The sequence below is a fragment of the Macaca fascicularis genome, chromosome 6 (genome assembly GCF_037993035.2).
Source record: "Macaca fascicularis isolate 582-1 chromosome 6, T2T-MFA8v1.1".
NCBI classification, from domain to species: Eukaryota; Metazoa; Chordata; class Mammalia; order Primates; family Cercopithecidae; genus Macaca; species Macaca fascicularis.
The window spans coordinates 94761164-94778359 of record NC_088380.1 but is presented as its reverse complement, the minus strand read 5'-3'; the positions used below and the strand labels follow the sequence as shown (position 1 = coordinate 94778359).

The 17196-nt window shown below is 38.1% G+C and overlaps 1 protein-coding gene across 14 annotated transcripts in view; it reads right to left on the bottom strand.

The window, feature by feature from the left end:
- ADGRV1 (adhesion G protein-coupled receptor V1) overlaps positions 1-17196 on the bottom strand; it is a 597366-nt gene that overhangs the window by 377436 nt on the left and 202734 nt on the right. For all 14 annotated transcript variants that reach the window (XR_012413865.1, XR_012413864.1, XR_012413866.1 and 11 more), the window contains 5 exons: positions 11961-12078; positions 9675-9798; positions 8214-8352; positions 7671-7853; positions 995-1227 (listed from right to left, as the gene is read on the bottom strand). Coding sequence is in view for 11 of the 14 variants with exons in the window: in XM_005557361.4 (XP_005557418.3) it covers positions 995-1227; positions 7671-7853; positions 8214-8352; positions 9675-9798; positions 11961-12078 (797 nt within the window). In the remaining 3 variants the exon portion in view is untranslated. The remainder of the gene's footprint in view (positions 1-994; positions 1228-7670; positions 7854-8213; positions 8353-9674; positions 9799-11960; positions 12079-17196) is intronic.

The window sequence follows — 17196 nt, the reverse complement described above, 5'->3', positions numbered from 1 at the left end:
ATTTATTTAATTAAAATAGTCAGTGATCAGCTCAAACTTTTTACTATATTTACTAGGAATACAAATTCACTCTCATTGCCAGGCACAGAAGCATTTTTGGGAAATTTAAAATTTGAAGGGTATGTGAGCCCACAATATATTTTTTTCCCAGATGGGATGATATACACTTAAGTCACTGAGTGACATATTTTAGTTTAAAAAAGTTTTTAAAGCATGATAGTCACATTACAAATGCAAAAATATTTTCATGCACAAGAAAAATATCTTTGTGATTCTTCTAAACGCAGGCATTATTCTAGTGGAAGGGCCCACCTATCTGCTATCCGGGCAGAGGTGCTGGTAGGTCTCTCTCAACCTGTGCGCTGCAGAACCTGTGAGTATTTAAACATGCTAAAGATGTTTTTCCACCTCATCAAATCTGCCCCACTAAATCAGGGAATAAAAGAGACTCATTATGGTTAATTCATGATCTTCCTTGAAAACATGGTGCACATTAATGGCCAACTAGCTTTCACTCAAAATTTTCCCCACTTTAAAACTATGGGGCATCTATGTCATTCACCCACAGAGAAAACAATCCAGCCTTCAGATGCACCAAGGAAAGAAATCCCTCCCTCTAGCCCTTTCACAAGTATGGAAATCAAAAGCAGCAAATTCAGCCACACCAGTTGACCTCTGATTTAGAGAGCTGTTAGGCTGTTTCTTCACCAATTAGAAGCCCATATCATATTCAACTTCCTGGCCACCCAGAATGAGTCCACACAATAGAAACACATACTTTCAACTTTCAGAGGGAAGTTATATTTGAGAAAATTAAAAAAAAAAAAAGCAGTCATTGCCGTAATTTCCCTTCTATGACCTGTTCTAATGTAACACAAATCTGAGAAACAGTAGGGAAAGAACTGCTTTAGACCTCAGTATCAATCTCTACACCATAGAACTTTCTCTCTCTCTGCTTTTTGCTTTCTTTTTCCTAATTTCCTTTCTACTTTACCTTCCCTGGAGTTCCACCTTTGTAATTGTTAGAGAAAATTCCTCTGGGCCTTCAGGATGGTCATCATCAAGGATTTCAACTTGCAGACTTTTCTTCATCTCCCCTGCTTCAAAGAGGAGTTCCCCAGCGGCAGGAACAAAATCCAAGCCTGCTTCCGCTGTCCCGCTCATCCACTCGTACCAGAGTCGCACGCGGCCAAAAGCTCCACCGGAACGGATAATTGTGATGTTAACCTATGCAAAAAGCATTTTCTTATTTGATTTGGATGTTTAATCTACCAGACAATACTATCTCTAACTAAAGGTTCTATTTACCAGGATTGTGTTAAAATTGAATATAAGGTTGTAAAATTATATACATTATCTGCTAAAATAATGATGTTTGGAGCAAATTAATCAGTTTGTGAAAAGTTTGGAATAGAAACAAGAAAGCATTTTATTTTTATTTATTTATTTATTTTTTAAAATTTATTTATTATTATTATACTTCAAGTTGTAGGGTACATGTGCATAACATGCAGGTTTGTTACATATGTATACTTGTGCCATGTTGGTGTGCTGCACTCATCAACTCGTCATTTACATCAGGTATAACTCCCAATGCAAACCCTCCCCCCTCCCCCCTCCCCATGATAGGCCCCAGTGTGTGATGTTCCCCTTCCTGAGTCCAAGTGATCTCATTGTTCAGTTCCCACCTATGAGTGAGAACATGCGGTGTTTGGTTTTCTGTTCTTGTGATAGTTTGCTAAGAATGATGGTTTCCAGCTGCATCCATGTCCCTACAAAGGACACAAACTCATCCTTTTTGATGGCTGCATAGTATTCCATGGTGTATATGTGCCACATTTTCTTAATCCAATCTGTCACTGATGAACGTTTGGGTTGATTCCAAGTCTTTGCTATTGTGAATAGTGCTGCAATAAACATACGTGTGCATGTGTCTTTATAGCAGCATAATGTATAATCCTTTGGGTATATACCCAGTAATGGGATGGCTGGGTCATATGGTACATCTAGTTCTAGATCCTTGAGGAATCGCCATACTGTTTTCCATAATGGTTGAACTAGTTTACAATCCCACCAACAGTGTAAAAGTGTTCCTATTTCTCCACATCCTCTCCAGCACCTGTTGTTTCCTGACTTTTTAATGTTCGCCATTCTAACTGGTGTGAGATGGTATCTCATTGTGGTTTTGATTTGCATTTCTCTGATGGCCAGTGATGATGAGCATTTTTTCATGTGTCTGTTGGCTGTATGAATGTCTTCTTTTGAGAAATGTCTGTTCATATCCTTTGCCCACTTTTTGATGGGGCTGTTTGTTTTATTTCTTGTAAATTTGTTTGAGTTCTTTGTAGGTTCTGAATATTAGCCCTTTGTCAGATGAGTAGATTGCAAAAATTTTCTCCCATTCTGTAGGTTGCCTGTTCACTCTGATGGTAGTTTCTTTTGCTGTGCAGAAGCTCTTTAGTTTAATTAGATCCCATTTGTCAATTTTTGGCTTTTGCTGCCGTTGCTTTTGGAGTTTTAGACATGAAGTCTTTGCCCATGCCTATGTCCTGAATGGTACTACCTAGGTTTTCCTCTAGGATTTTTATGGTATTAGGTCTAACATTTAAGTCTCTAATCCATCTTGAATTAATTTTCGTATAAGGAGTAAGGAAAGGATCCAGTTTCAGCTTTCTACTTATGGCTAGCCAATTTTCCCAGCACCATTTATTAAATAGGGAATCCTTTCCCCATTTCTTGTTTCTCTCAGGTTTGTCAAAGATCAGATGGCTGTAGATGTGTGGTATTATTTCTGAGGACTCTGTTCTGTTCCATTGGTCTATATCTCTGTTTTGGTACCAGTACCATGCTGTTTTGGTTACTGTAGCCTTGTAGTATAGTTTGAAGTCAGGTAGCGTGATGCCTCCAGCTTTGTTCTTTTGACTTAGGATTGTCTTGGAGATGCGGGCTCTTTTTTGGTTCCATATGAACTTTAAAGCAGTTTTTTCCAATTCTGTGAAGAAACTCATTGGTAGCTTGATGGGGATGGCATTGAATCTATAAATTACCTTGGGCAGTATGGCCATTTTCACGATATTGATTCTTCCTATCCATGAGCATGGTATGTTCTTCCATTTGTTTGTGTCCTCTTTGATTTCACTGAGCAGTGGTTTGTAGTTCTCCTTGAAGAGGTCCTTTACATCCCTTATAATTTGGATTCCTAGGTATTTTATTCTCTTTGAAGCAATTGTGAATGGAAGTTCATTCCTGATTTGGCTCTCTGTTTGTCTGTTGCTGGTGTATAAGAATGCTTGTGATTTATGCACATTAATTTTGTATCCTGAGACTTTGCTGAAGTTGCTTATCAGCTTAAGGAGATTTTGGGCTGAGACAATGGGGTTTTCTAAATATACAATCATGTCATCTGCAAACAGGGACAGTTTGACTTCTTCTTTTCCTAACTGAATACCCTTGATTTCTTTCTCTTGCCTAATTGCCCTAGCCAGAACTTCCAACACTATGTTGAATAGGAGTGGTGAGAGAGGGCATCCCTGTCTTGTGCCAGTTTTCAAAGGGAATTTTTCCAGTTTTTGCCCATTCAGTATGATATTGGCTGTGGGTTTGTCATAAATAGCTCCTATTATTTTGAGGTACGTTCCATCAATACCAAATTTATTGAGCGTTTTTAGCATGAAGGGCTGTTGAATTTTGTCAAAAGCCTTTTCTGCATCTATTGAGATAATCATGTGGTTCTTGTCTTTGGTTCTGTTTATATGCTGGATTATGTTTATTGATTTGCGAATATTGAACCAGCCTTGCATCCCAGGGATGAAGCCCACTTGATCATGGTGGATAAGCTTCTTGATGTGTTGCTGAATCCAGTTTGCCAGTATTTTATTGAGGATTTTTGAATCGATGTTCATTCGGGATATTGGTCTAAAATTCTCTTTTTTTGTTGTGTCTCTGCCAGGCTTTGGTATCAGGATGATGTTGGCCTCATAAAATGAGTTAGGGAGGATTCCCTCTTTTTCTATTGATTGGAATAGTTTCAGAAGGAATGGTACCAACTCCTCCTTGTACCTCTGGTAGAATTCAGCTGTGAATCCATCTGGTCCTGGACTTTTTTTCGTTGGTAGGCTATTAATTATTGCCTCAATTTCAGAGCCTGCTATTGGTCTATTCAGGGATTCAACTTCTTCCTGGTTTAGTCTTGGAAGAGTGTAAGTGTCCAGGAAATTATCCATTTCTTCTAGATTTTCCAGTTTATTTGCGTAGAGGTGTTTATAGTATTCTCTGATGGTAGTTTGTATTTCTGTGGGGTCGGTGGTGATATCCCCTTTATCATTTTTAATTGCGTCGATTTGATTCTTCTCTCTTTTCTTCTTTATTAGTCTTGCTAGTGGTCTGTCAATTTTGTTGATCTTTTCAAAAAACCAACTCCTGGATTCATTGATTTTTTGGAGGGTTTTTTGTGTCTCTATCTCCTTCAGTTCTGCTCTGATCTTAGTTATTTCTTGCCTTCTGCTAGCTTTCAAATGTGTTTGCTCTTGCTTCTCTAGTTCTTTTAATTGCGATGTTAGAGTGTCAATTTTAGATCTTTCCTGCTTTCTCTTGTGGGCATTTAGTGCTATAAATTTCCCTCTACACACTGCTTTAAATGTGTCCCAGAGATTCTGGTATGTTGTATCTTTGTTCTCATTGGTTTCAAAGAACATCTTTATTTCTGCCTTCATTTCGTTATGTACCCAGTAGTCATTCAGGAGCAGGTTGTTCAGTTTCCATGTAGTTGAGCGGTTTTGATTGAGTTTCTTAGTCCTGAGTTCTAGTTTGATTGCACTGTGGTCTGAGAGACAGTTTGTTATAATTTCTGTTCTTGTACATTTGCTGAGGAGTGCTTTACTTCCAATTATGTGGTCAGTTTTGGAGTAAGTACGATGTGGTGCTGAGAAGAATGTATATTCTGTTGATTTGGGGTGGAGAGTTCTATAGATGTCTATTAGGTCTGCTTGCTGCAGAGATGAGTTCAATTCCTGGATATCCTTGTTAACTTTCTGTCTCGTTGATCTGTCTAATGTTGACAGTGGAGTGTTGAAGTCTCCCATTATTATTGTAATGGGAGTCTAAGTCTCTTTGTAAGTCTCTAAGGACTTGCTTTATGAATCTGGGTGCTCCTGTATTGGGTGCATATATATTTAGGATAGTTAGCTCTTCCTGTTGAATTGATCCCTTTACCATTATGTAATGGCCTTCTTTGTCTCTTTTGATCTTTGATGGTTTAAAGTCTGTTTTATCAGAGACTAGGATTGCAACCCCTGCTTTTTTTTGTTCTCCATTTGCTTGGTAAATCTTCCTCCATCCCTTTAGTTTGAGCCTATGTATGTCTCTGCATGTGAGATGGGTCTCCTGAATACAGCAGACTTATGGTTCTTGACTCTTTATCCAGTTTGCCAGTCTGTGTCTTTTAATTGGACCATTTAGTCCATTTACATTTAAGGTTAAGATTGTTATGTGTGAACTTGATCCTGTCATTATGATATTAACTGGTTATTTTGCTCGTTAGTTGATGCAGTTTCTTCCTAGCCTCGATGGTCTTTACATTTTGGCATGTTTTTGCAATGGCTGGTACTGGTTGTTCCTTTCCATGTTTAGTGCTTCCTTCAGGGTCTCTTGTAAGGCAGGCCTAGTGGTGACAAAATCTCTAAGCATTTGCTTATCTGTAAAGGATTTTATTTCTCCTTCACTTATGAAACTTAGTTTGGCTGGATATGAAATTCTGGGTTGAAAATTCTTTTCTTTAAGAATGTTGAATATTGGCCCCCACTCTCTTCTGGCTTGGAGAGTTTCTACTGAGAGATCCGCTGTTAGTCTGATGGGCTTCCCTTTGTGGGTAACCCGACCTTTCTCTCTGGCTGCCCTTAAGATTTTTTCCTTCATTTCAACTTTGGTGAATCTGGCAATTATGTGTCTTGGAGTTGCTCTTCTCGAGGAGTATCTTTGTGGCATTCTCTGTATTTCCTGGATTTGAATGTTGGCCTGCCCTACTAGGTTGGGGAAGTTCTCCTGGATGATATCCTGAAGAGTGTTTTCCAACTTGGTTCCATTTTCCCCCTCACTTTCAGGCACCCCAATCAGACGTAGATTTGGTCTTTTACATAAGCCCATACTTCTTGCAGGCTTTGTTCATTTCTTTTTCTTCTTTTTTCTTTTGGTTTCTCTTCTCGCTTCATTTCATTCATTTGATCCTCAATCGCTGATACTCTTTCTTCCAGTTGATCGAGTCAGTTACTGAAGCTTGTGCATTTGTCACGTATTTCTCGTGTCATGGTTTTCATCTCTTTCATTTCGTTTATGACCTTCTCTGCATTAATTACTCTAGCCATCAATTCTTCCACTATTTTTTCAAGATTTTTAGTTTCTTTGTGCTGGGTACGTAATTCCTCCTTTAGCTCTGAGAAATTTGATGGACTGAAGCCTTCTTCTCTCATCTCGTCAAAGTCATTCTCCGTCCAGTTTTGATCCATTGCTGGCGATGAGCTGCGCTCCTTTGCTGGGGGAGATGCGCTCTTATTTTTTGAATTTCCAGCTTTTCTGCCCTGCTTTTTCCCCATCTTTGTGGTTTTATCTGCCTCTGGTCTTTGATGATGGTGATGTACTGATGGGGTTTTGGTGTAGGTGTCCTTCCTGTTTGATAGTTTTCCTTCTAACAGTCAGGACCCTCAGTTGTAGGTCTGTTGGAGATTGCTTGAGGTCCACTCCAGATCCTGTTTGCCTGGGTATCAGCAGCAGAGGCTGCAGAAGATAGAATATTTCTGAACAGCAAGTATACCTGTCTGATTCTTGCTTTGGAAGCTTCCTCTCAGGGGTGTACTCCACCCTGTGAGGTGTGGGGTGTCAGACTGCCCCTAGTGGGGGATGTCTCCCAGTTAGGCTACTCAGGGGTCAGGGACCCACTTGAGCAGGGAGTCTGTCCCTTCCCAGATCTCAACCTCCGTGTTGGGAGATCCACTGCTCTCTTCAAAGCTGTCAGACCGAGTCGTTTGCGTCTGCAGAGGTTTCTGCTCCGTTTGTTATTGTTTACTGTGCCCTGTCCCCAGAGGTGGAGTCTACAGAGACAGGCAGGTTTCCTTGAGCTGCTGTGAGCTCCACCCAGTTCGAGCTTCCCAGCAGCTTTGTTTACTTACTTAAGCCTCAGCAATGGCGGGCGCCCCTCCCCCAGCCTCGCTGCTGCCTTGCCGGTAGATCACAGACTGCTGTGCTAGCAATGAGGGAGGCTCCGTGGGTGTGGGACCCTCCCGGCCAGGTGTGGGATATGATCTCCTGGTGTGCCTGTTTGCTTAAAGCGCAGTATTGGGGTGGGAGTTACCCGATTTTCCAGGTGTTGTGTGTCTCAGTTCCCCTGGCTAGGAAAAGGGATTCCCTTCCCCCTTGCGCTTCCCAGGTGAGGCAATGCCTCGCCCTGCTTCAGCTCTCGCTGGTCGGGCTGCAGCAGCTGACCAGCACCGATCGTCCGGCACTCCCCAGTGAGATGAACCCAGTATCTCAGTTGAAAATGCAGAAATCACTAGTCTTCTGTGTCGCTCACGCTGGGAGTTGGAGACTGGAGCTGTTCCTATTCGGCCATCTTGCTAAGAAAGCATTTTAATATGTAAAAATAAAAATGATATTAAAGTCTTAAGCATTTCATACTATACCCTCTGTGCTTCTGACACTCGAAGTTGCTCATGTAAAAAGGCAAATCGGCCATAGGGAGAGTCGCTGGCCACCATCGTGATGTTGGCAGTGCTGCTGGATTCACTCAGAACTCCTCCCTCACTGATGGCAGTGAGCTGAAACTCATAGAAGCTTTTTTCCTCGGGAATGTCATCGTTCAAAGCCTAGAGAAAGACAAAGAGTCATCGACAGTAGAATCTGTGAAATTTCAAAAAAAACTCCTAACCTCTAAATAATAACAGATTTTGGAATATTAATCTCCTCCCCATTCCCACTCTTAACCCCACACACAGGTGCCTCCACAACAACAAATGCTGTCATATTAACCTTCTCTCCAGTCCCCATTGTCATCCACACACACACACGCATGTGCATGCCAACAACCATAAATGCTGGAATATTTACCTCCTTCCCATTCCCTACTTCTAACCCCCCCACCCACATACACACACACACATGCTCACACCTGCACACACACCAGCACACACAGTAAAGGGCATAACAGAAACCAGCTAATTTGATACCTGTATTACTACAATGACTGCAGACTGTCCATCTCGCATTGTCAGTTTTCCTGATGTTTCAGCAAATTCCCCCATGGAAGGAGGGAATATCCTCCAGAACACTGTGACCGCCCCCAGAATTCCTGGGCCACGAACAAGGCTACAACAATAAACAAATGTATATCCAATACATTTCAGTTGAAGGTACTTTTCTTAAACATTTTCTCTTTTAACAATAATCAATTTTCATCCATTTCAGTAACAGTTCTCTTTTACATAACCTCATCTACCAACTATAAACCAAAGAAAGTCTTAAAGTTCCAAGACAGTAACATCCAAAGTATTAAGCTAGTGTAAATCTATCTTGACAGGAATACAGGCAAAAATTTATCACTAAAAGCAGAAGGTTTAAAGAAATAAAAAGAAGTATTAATATTTATAGGCTTTTCACTTAACACGAAAGGTACAAAGTATGAAAAGTCTTAAGTTATCTAAAGACTGGAAGACCCTTCACATAAGGGCATGCTGATGGGAAGGGATAGCCTTACTTCTGGATAACTACCATGAGGATAAAGTATAAAGTCAAACTCAGCTATGCCATTGATAGTTGCTTCCCATCCCTTATAAGAAAATTTACGAGAAACAAACTAGCCTATGATCATACTAATTTAGTTATATGATAGGCCCTGATACAGTTTGGCTCTGTGTCCCTACATAAATCTTATGCTAAAGTGTGACCTCAAATGTTGGAGGTGGGGCCTGGTGGGAGGTGACTGAATCATGGGGACGGAATTCCTCCTTGTTGTTTTCGTGATCAAGTTATCACGAGATCTGGTTGTTGAAAAGTAAGTAGCACCCCTCCACCCCTTCCTCCTGCTCCAGCCAGGTAGGACGTGTCAGCTCTCCTTTTGCCTTCTGCCATGATTTTAAGTTTCCTGAGGCCTCACCAGTCATGCTTTCTGTACAGCCTGCAGAACCTTGAACCAATTAAACCTCTTTTCTTCGTAAATTATTCAGTCTCAAGCAGCTCTTTATAGCAGTGTGAGAACAGACTAATACAGACCGATTTTAGAACACTTGGAAGCAAAATGTTTGGCCCTTATGATTTTCTAAGGAATGATTTTGTAGCTAAGACACACAAGCTTGCAGAGATGAAGTAACTCCTTTATATCACATGTTTAGTAACAGAACAGAGGTGAAAGCATAGATTTTCTGATCTGAACTCCATGTGTTTTCCTTGGTATAATTTGTGCAAATCACTCAAGAGTCAGAAACCTTCTCATGATCTAACATCAAGATAGGTCAGGATATTACTTCAATTTCTGCCCAAAATTTGTTCTCCTCTCCACAGCATGTTAACAGTATATAGGATGTTAATGCTTGAAGACTATGTATGTATTGAGAATGATGGATTTAAGACTAATTATTTAAATAAAACTTTGTAACCTCCACATAGGCAAAGAAAAATCATGAAGTCCTTACCTGATAATAGCGGTACCATTATATTTTGCTGAGGGTTCCCCGATGAGGATGTGCCTAGATGACGGAGCTATCCCAACTTCTCCTGATGCTCGCTTATCACCCTGAATAATTATTGATGCACTACCTAAATTCAAGATGATATAGACCGCTTTGTAGCAGATGCACACAAGCACTTAGTATATGCCTGGCAACTTTCTAAGCACTTTACACACAGGAATCTAGTTCATTCTCATGACTCTCATGTAAGTTAGATATTAAAATCCTCATTTTACCTGTGATGACACTGAAGCACAATGAGGTCTTGAAGACATGGATGCAAATCACTTGCCCAAGATTACATTTTAATGAAAGGGGCAGAAAGAAAATTGGCAGTAATTTCCCTATCACTCTCATGAAAAGCAAGGGCTCCTCTACCATTGGCATTAATTTGCTTCTATAGTAACCATTTTGCAGCTCACTGCAATTGGCTACACAGCTATGTCAACTGGCTATGTGGCAAAAGCAAGACTTCTTGGGGGCACTTTTTCATTTTTAATTTTCTGACTCTATCATTTGACTGTAAGCATTTATAAACCTGTGTCAAATATTTCTACTAAGATGAAATAAAAAACTGTATCAAGTATTTGAGTATCCATATAACTTAGCAGAAACTTAAAGAAAATTGTTTCCAGAAACACACATTAGGGGTTCATGACACAAAGAGCTAGATCATTATACTCTCATTTGGCTTGACAATGGATTAATGGAATCAACAGTGGCTTGTCACAGCAAGTGTCACAGTCAGACAGAAATATATTAAGAATTAGGTGCAGTGGATCATACCTGTAATCCCAACACTTTGGGAGGCTGAGGTGGGAGGATCCCATGAGCCCAGGAGTTCAAAACCAACCTGGGCAACATAGGGAGACTCCATCCCTGCAAATATAAAAATAAATTAGCTGGGCATAGTGGCACATGCCTGTAGTCCTAGCTACTCAGGAGGCTGAGGTGGGAGGTTTGTTTGAGCCTGGGAATTCAAGGCTGCAGGCATCTGTGATCACACCACTGAACTCCAGCCTGAGTGACAGAGCAAGATCTTGCCTCAAAAAATATTTTTTAGTATGGTAAATGATTTATCCTGATCCAATGATATATTCTTCTATGTTTGATTAGCCGATGTGACATCTGTCATTTTAACATGATATGGATAACTAAAGACCTATGAAAGAGTTAACTAAAGCTAACTAAAGACTTATAAAATAATATGGTGCAATGATATGATTCCCTTGTTGGAAAATATCCTAAACAAAAATGCAGAAAGAATAACTACCCTAAGTATATATAGTGATAGATACTCTACAATTCTAAAAATTTCCTTGGACATGAAACCTGCTTTTAGCCACAGACCCTTGCATAGAATGGAGTTCTTGATGGCAAAAAAGAAATGTAACAATCACCAAATTTTCATGCTAAAAGTTTCTGAACCAGTTTTTTATGGTTGGTTATTATTGTTTATAGCACAATAAAACCATTTTAGAATCATTAATTTTTTCTCTATGGATCCAAGAAACAAATCATCATATCAACTGGAGGCAAATGAGAATTAAAATGCCTGTTTCTGAAATGTCAAAATATCTGAGTAACTACTTTCAGATGAAAATAGATGTACATAGGCTATAATGCTAAACATAATATGAAACGTTTAAAAATAATGTTTTATTACAAAGATAATGTGTGATAATTGTAAATATGTTTTAAAAATACAGGTAATCAAAAACCACTATTAACATTTCAAATCAATAATTCCAACCTCATGTAAGACATGCACATGACAAAACAGATTACATTTAGCATGTTGTTGTAAAATCTGTTTTCTTAATGTGACTGTTATCCATGTAGTTATGTGTTCTTATTTTTTAATGTAATTAACAGTTTTTCCTGTTACATCATGTTGAATGGCTGCATAGTATTCTAACACATTTAACTAGTCTCCTACTATTGGACCACTTAGGAAGCTGACATATTTTATTTTACATTTTATAAACACTGCTACAATAAACATCTTCATTAAAAAAAAAATTACACAACTAAGCAGTATGAAATCTTTGACCTATGATCTTACCAAGATTGGGTATTGTAATTTTAATTTAAAACATTCTTAACCTTTAATACATGTGGAAAATGGTATCTTTATGTTTTAGGAATTATAAAACCTAACACTGCCCATTTTTGTAACTATGGGTTATTTTATTACATTTTTTTCTGAGAACTTACTTTTTAATTTCCAAAAATGTGAATTTCTCTTACCTTTTACTGGAGATATTTCTGCCTCATCAATTGATATCAGCTGAATGGTGAAACGCCTGTCCTCCTCCAACACTGTGTCTTGAAGTGTGTGCAACACAATTGTCTTCTGGGACTCAGTCTACATCCAATGACAGAAACAGTGCATTTTCCAGATTAACCAAAGCCAAAGTTTGAATGTTGTCATTAGCAGAATAATGTTTATGTCCATAATCACTTTTAAGGGTGTCTTTTTTGTCACTAGACTTATAAGTTGCACCTAGAAAGAATTACTCCACGAAAATCAGTTCTGAATACAAATTCCATTTGGGTTCTTTATGGGGAAAATGGGAAAAGAATACAACCATTAAATTTACTGAAAAATTTTAACCGTTGAAAATCCAATCTTTAAAGAAAGCTAAATGATCACACAATTATGTAAACAAAGGCCACAGACTTAATATTTATAAGAAACAGCTCCATTCAAAGGAGGAAAAAAAGTGTGAATGACATTAGATTACAGTTGTAGGGACAACCGACAGTCCTGAGATGTCAGCCGTTGTTCATCATCACTGGATATCCAACTCATAGTATATTTTGCTGATGTTAAATTAGTAATGGCACCTTCCAGCTAACAAAAGTATCTAAAGGTAGCAGTAAAGGGCCTAATTCATATGAAAATGTAGTTTTTCTATCCAGGAACTTGGTATTTTATATGCATGTTTCAGTTTTCTTTTACCTTCACCTTTAAGATTTTGTTTTTATCTTTATTTATTAATCAGTTCCACTTGTTTCTTGCTGAATCTATTCCTAGGTGTTTTATACTTCTTTCTCATAGTACATTGTTTTTCATTACTGGTAATTCATAAGAATGTTAATGATTTTATTTTTTCTTACTTTTTTTTCTTGGATCTCAAGTGTATAGTTTGAATTGGTCCTTCTGTCAGCAGCATTGTTTCTACTGGACAACAAATGGTCTTTTATTATAATTTATTCTTTTTGTCCCCTTTATCAGCCCATTTCAATCTCCCTTTTCAAAACTCTTCCCATCCTATTATTCACTCTAAAATGCATTATGTCTCCTTAATTTTTCCTTCAATGCACACTGTTGAGGTTACCCATATTTTCATATGTAGATTCAATGTATTTTTTTTTTTTTTTTGAGACAGGGTCTCACTCTGTAACCCAGGCTGGAGTGCAGTGGTATGATCTCAGCTCACTGCAACGTCCGCCTCCCAGGTTCAAACTATTCTTCTGCCTCAGTCTCCCGAGTAGCTGGGACTATAGGTGTGCATTACCATGCCCGGCTAATTTCTGTGTTTTTAGTAAAGATGAGGTTTTGCCATGTTGGCCAGGCTGGTCTCAAACTCCTGACCTCAAATGGTTCACCAGGCTTGGCGTCCCAAAATGCTGGGATAACAGACGTGAGCCATCGCTCTCAGACTCAATGTATTATTTTCATTGCTGTGGGGATTCCATTGTTTGCCTTTAAACTATTTGCAAGATTTATCTGACAATGGCTATTTACTCTTACAAATAATACTGCCATGAACATCTTTACATACGTATTTATATGTACAGTAATTTCTCCAAGGTGCTACTGATTTTATATACAGTTGGTTCCTCTATTCTTGGATTCCTTATTTGCACATTTGTTTACTCACCCAATTTTGTAACTCCAAAATCAGTATTGAGAACTTTTGTGGTCATTTGCAGACATGTGCATATTAGCAAAAACTTAGAATCATTCAAATACATTTCTCATGTTTAATAAGCACTATGACTCACACCTGAATAAAGTTTATCTAATATACATATTTTCTCCTTAGGGTACATCACAGCCTTCTTGTGCTTAGGAACACCATATTTCAGCACTATACTTGGGGGCAAATTTAAACAGTAAACTCACCAACAGAAAGCACAAAAATTTTAAAAAGTGATAATAAATGGACTGTAAAAAGAACATTTGTTTGCAACATGAGAGCTGAAACAAAAAGTCAATGTGTTGACTTGTTCAACCTCGGCTGTAAATGTACAAATCAGGTGAATCAAATTCTCCAACACTTTCTGTATGTCCCTGAATGACCATGAAAACACCAGGAGTATCGACTTTGAAGGTTGCAAATACACCTTAGTGAGTAGGGAAATTCACAAGTGGGGGATTGTGAATGATAAGGATTGGCTACTGTGAATCATGATAATCAACTATATTTTATGTTTATATTGCCCTCCACCTTATCTACTGTATATGTAAGGCAGCTCTTCATACCATATGCTCTTCATTTCTCAAAGAAATCTACGACCAGTAAGAGGGGGAAAAGGGTGACTACAGGTGGAAAATTCCAGCCAATGGTTATAGAAGATAGTAATAAATGTTCTCGGATAAAAAGGTGATGGGGAAGTTTCACAGAGGAATAAATTCAGAATATTTCTTCTATTAGAGATTCAAAATGGACTTAAGTACATTAAAGTATCTAAAAATAATCCTGCATAAAAAGAGCCTACTTAGTTCAATCAAGGTTTTCCCAAATCCATGTGAACCTGGAATCCCTTTTTTTCTTTAAAATTCAGAACAATTATTTCTGTTCTGCTGAATAGCAGTGCAGAGCAATAGTTTGAGAAATGGCACTACATATAGGCTATCTCAGGAAAATAGAAATACAAAGTCTTCCTATTTTTACAAAATTTAAAACCTTTATTTTTTTATCCTATGGTGTAGAAAAGGTGTTGAACTTCAAAAATTTAAAGCGTTTAGTTTTTATCCTATGATGTAGATATTAAGTTGAGGTAGCAGCCTGCTATTTCATTAAAATGTTTCTAAATTACAGTTGTTGTATCAAACACTTTCTAAATGTGTGTAAATTGGTTAGTTTCTTCACAAATATTATTTCATGCAATGCTCAGAGCCTTTGTTTAGATTAAGCCTTATTATCGCCATTTTGCAACTAAGAACCCAAATGTGAGATAAATTAATTTTCCTAAAGTCACATGGCATTAAATAATAGAGTGAAGATATGGATTAAGGTCTAGCTCGCTATAAAATCTATATCCTTTTTACTTTTCAGTGGCTACTTCCCATATCTCAAGAGAACCAAGATTGTGAAGATAGTAAAGGAGAGGAAAATAATACAAATTATAGGTGATAGAAGTCTGCGAAAGTATATAAACATTCGGGAAAGGAGAACTAGACAGAATTAAATACTAAACAAGAAATATGAATCCCAGAAAGACAGAAAAAATGTAAGAGAACTACAAACACCACAGTAAACCAGTGCTCATGAAGAAATGTCAATAGTATCAAATAATAAGGGGAATCTATGCAATGAAAAACATGTAACCAATTTTTTTAGTGCAATGGATTTTGGCTAGTATGAAAAATAAATGTTTAAGATAGATTATAAAGTAAAAAGAGCAAGCTACTGAACAGATTGCAGTGTAAAATTCCATTTGTGTAAGAATAAGATACATATGTTTGGATACGCATAGAAAATTTTTCAAAGGGTATATAAAAAACTGTCAATAGCGGTTACCTCTGGGAAGTAGGAATGCAAGATTCAGAAGGAGTCAGGAGAATTTTATTTGTTTTTCTACATCCTTGTGTACTGATTGAGGTGTTTATTTTTATTTTTATTTTTTTCCATGAGCACATATATTTTTATAGCAAATTTAAACAAAGATGGAGGAAAGAGACTTCTGAGTTAAACTGGCAGAGACTGGTTGAGTGAATTATGTCTTCTTCAAACGCACATGTAAACACCATAAAGGGCCAAGACTGACAGAAAGAAAGAAACTAAAGATTAAAATGTTTCTAAAATATAGGTACAATTTCACTAATGAAGGAATCAATTTGGAGTAGACCACAGGATACACATTTCATGCCATGAACCTAAATAACAGGAAGAACAACAGAGGCGGTGCTATCGTTTGGCTGTGTCCCCACCCAAATCTTATCTTGAATTGTAGCTCCTATAATCCCCACATGTCATTGGAGGGACCTGGTGGGAGGTGTTGAATTGTGGAGGTGGGTTTTTTCCAATGCAGTTCTCATGATAATGAGTAAGTCTCACAAGATCTGATGGTTTTATATAAGGGGCAGTTCCCCTACATATGCTCTCTTGCCCGCTACCATGTAAGACATGCCTTTGCTCCTCCTTCATCTTCTGCCATAATTGTGAGGCCTCTCCAGTCATGTGGAACTGTGAGTCCATTAAACCTCCTTTCCTTTATAAATTATTGAGTCTTGAGTATGTCTTTATTAGCAGTGTGAGAACAAACTAATACTGGGGGTAAGACCCATTTCCTGACTTCTTTGAACTCCAGGCCACAGAGACTACACTAACCAAGAATAACTGGTTGCCACCTACCTCAGAGCTTTAGTGTTCCCACTGTTATCAGCTCTTTCCTCCTTATATCGCTTCTGAGTTTCCAATTCATAATATGTAGAGAGTAAAAGGAATGACAGTGATGCACTGCATCCCAGAATTACGGATTTTTCATAAGTACATCTAATGAGGTCTCAGGCAGGGAGTACATATTTTCCTAGAAGCCCTTACAAAATTTTTTAAAATGCATATATTGTAAAAATAACAATAAGCAACTATGAAGAAACAAAAGCTTAACAATAAGCAAATATGAAGAAACAAAAGCTTAAGTGAAGAGATTAACACTATTTAATAATAAAAATCTCAAAGAAAAAATGCAATTGCAAAACTACAATGTTCATGAGAAACAATAAAACGCAGAATTCAAACTGCAGAAAATTTAATCAGTGATGCATAGGACAAATTAAAGTTGTTTTAGAATGTGGAGGAAAAGGTAGAGATAAAAATGATAAGCATCATGATTCTCAAAGTATTGGCGTAGTTGTTCTCTGTATATTTCCTTTCCTCTTATCTTCCCAGGACCATTTTATTTTTACCAGCCTACAGTGATACTTAACAAAGTTTCTATAAGTTACTCTGCTAAGAGAAAGACAAGAGAGGAAAGACATAATAGGGAATACTCTTGGGACCAACAAAAGTGGATGGGGCGGGAAGGAAGCAGGAATGGGTAGAAGGCAAAGAGTCAAAGTGGGCAGTGAAAGAATAAGTTATATCATAAAAGACCAAGGGAAAGAGAGGGAGAACTTTTCAGAACAATCTTCTCTTGAACGTGGCCCTACCCTGCATCTCTGTGGTGGATGCATTGATGTTCACTAAGATTCCCCTCCTGGAAAGGACTCATTATCCTGTCTGCTGGAAGCATTTCTAGCAGACAACTC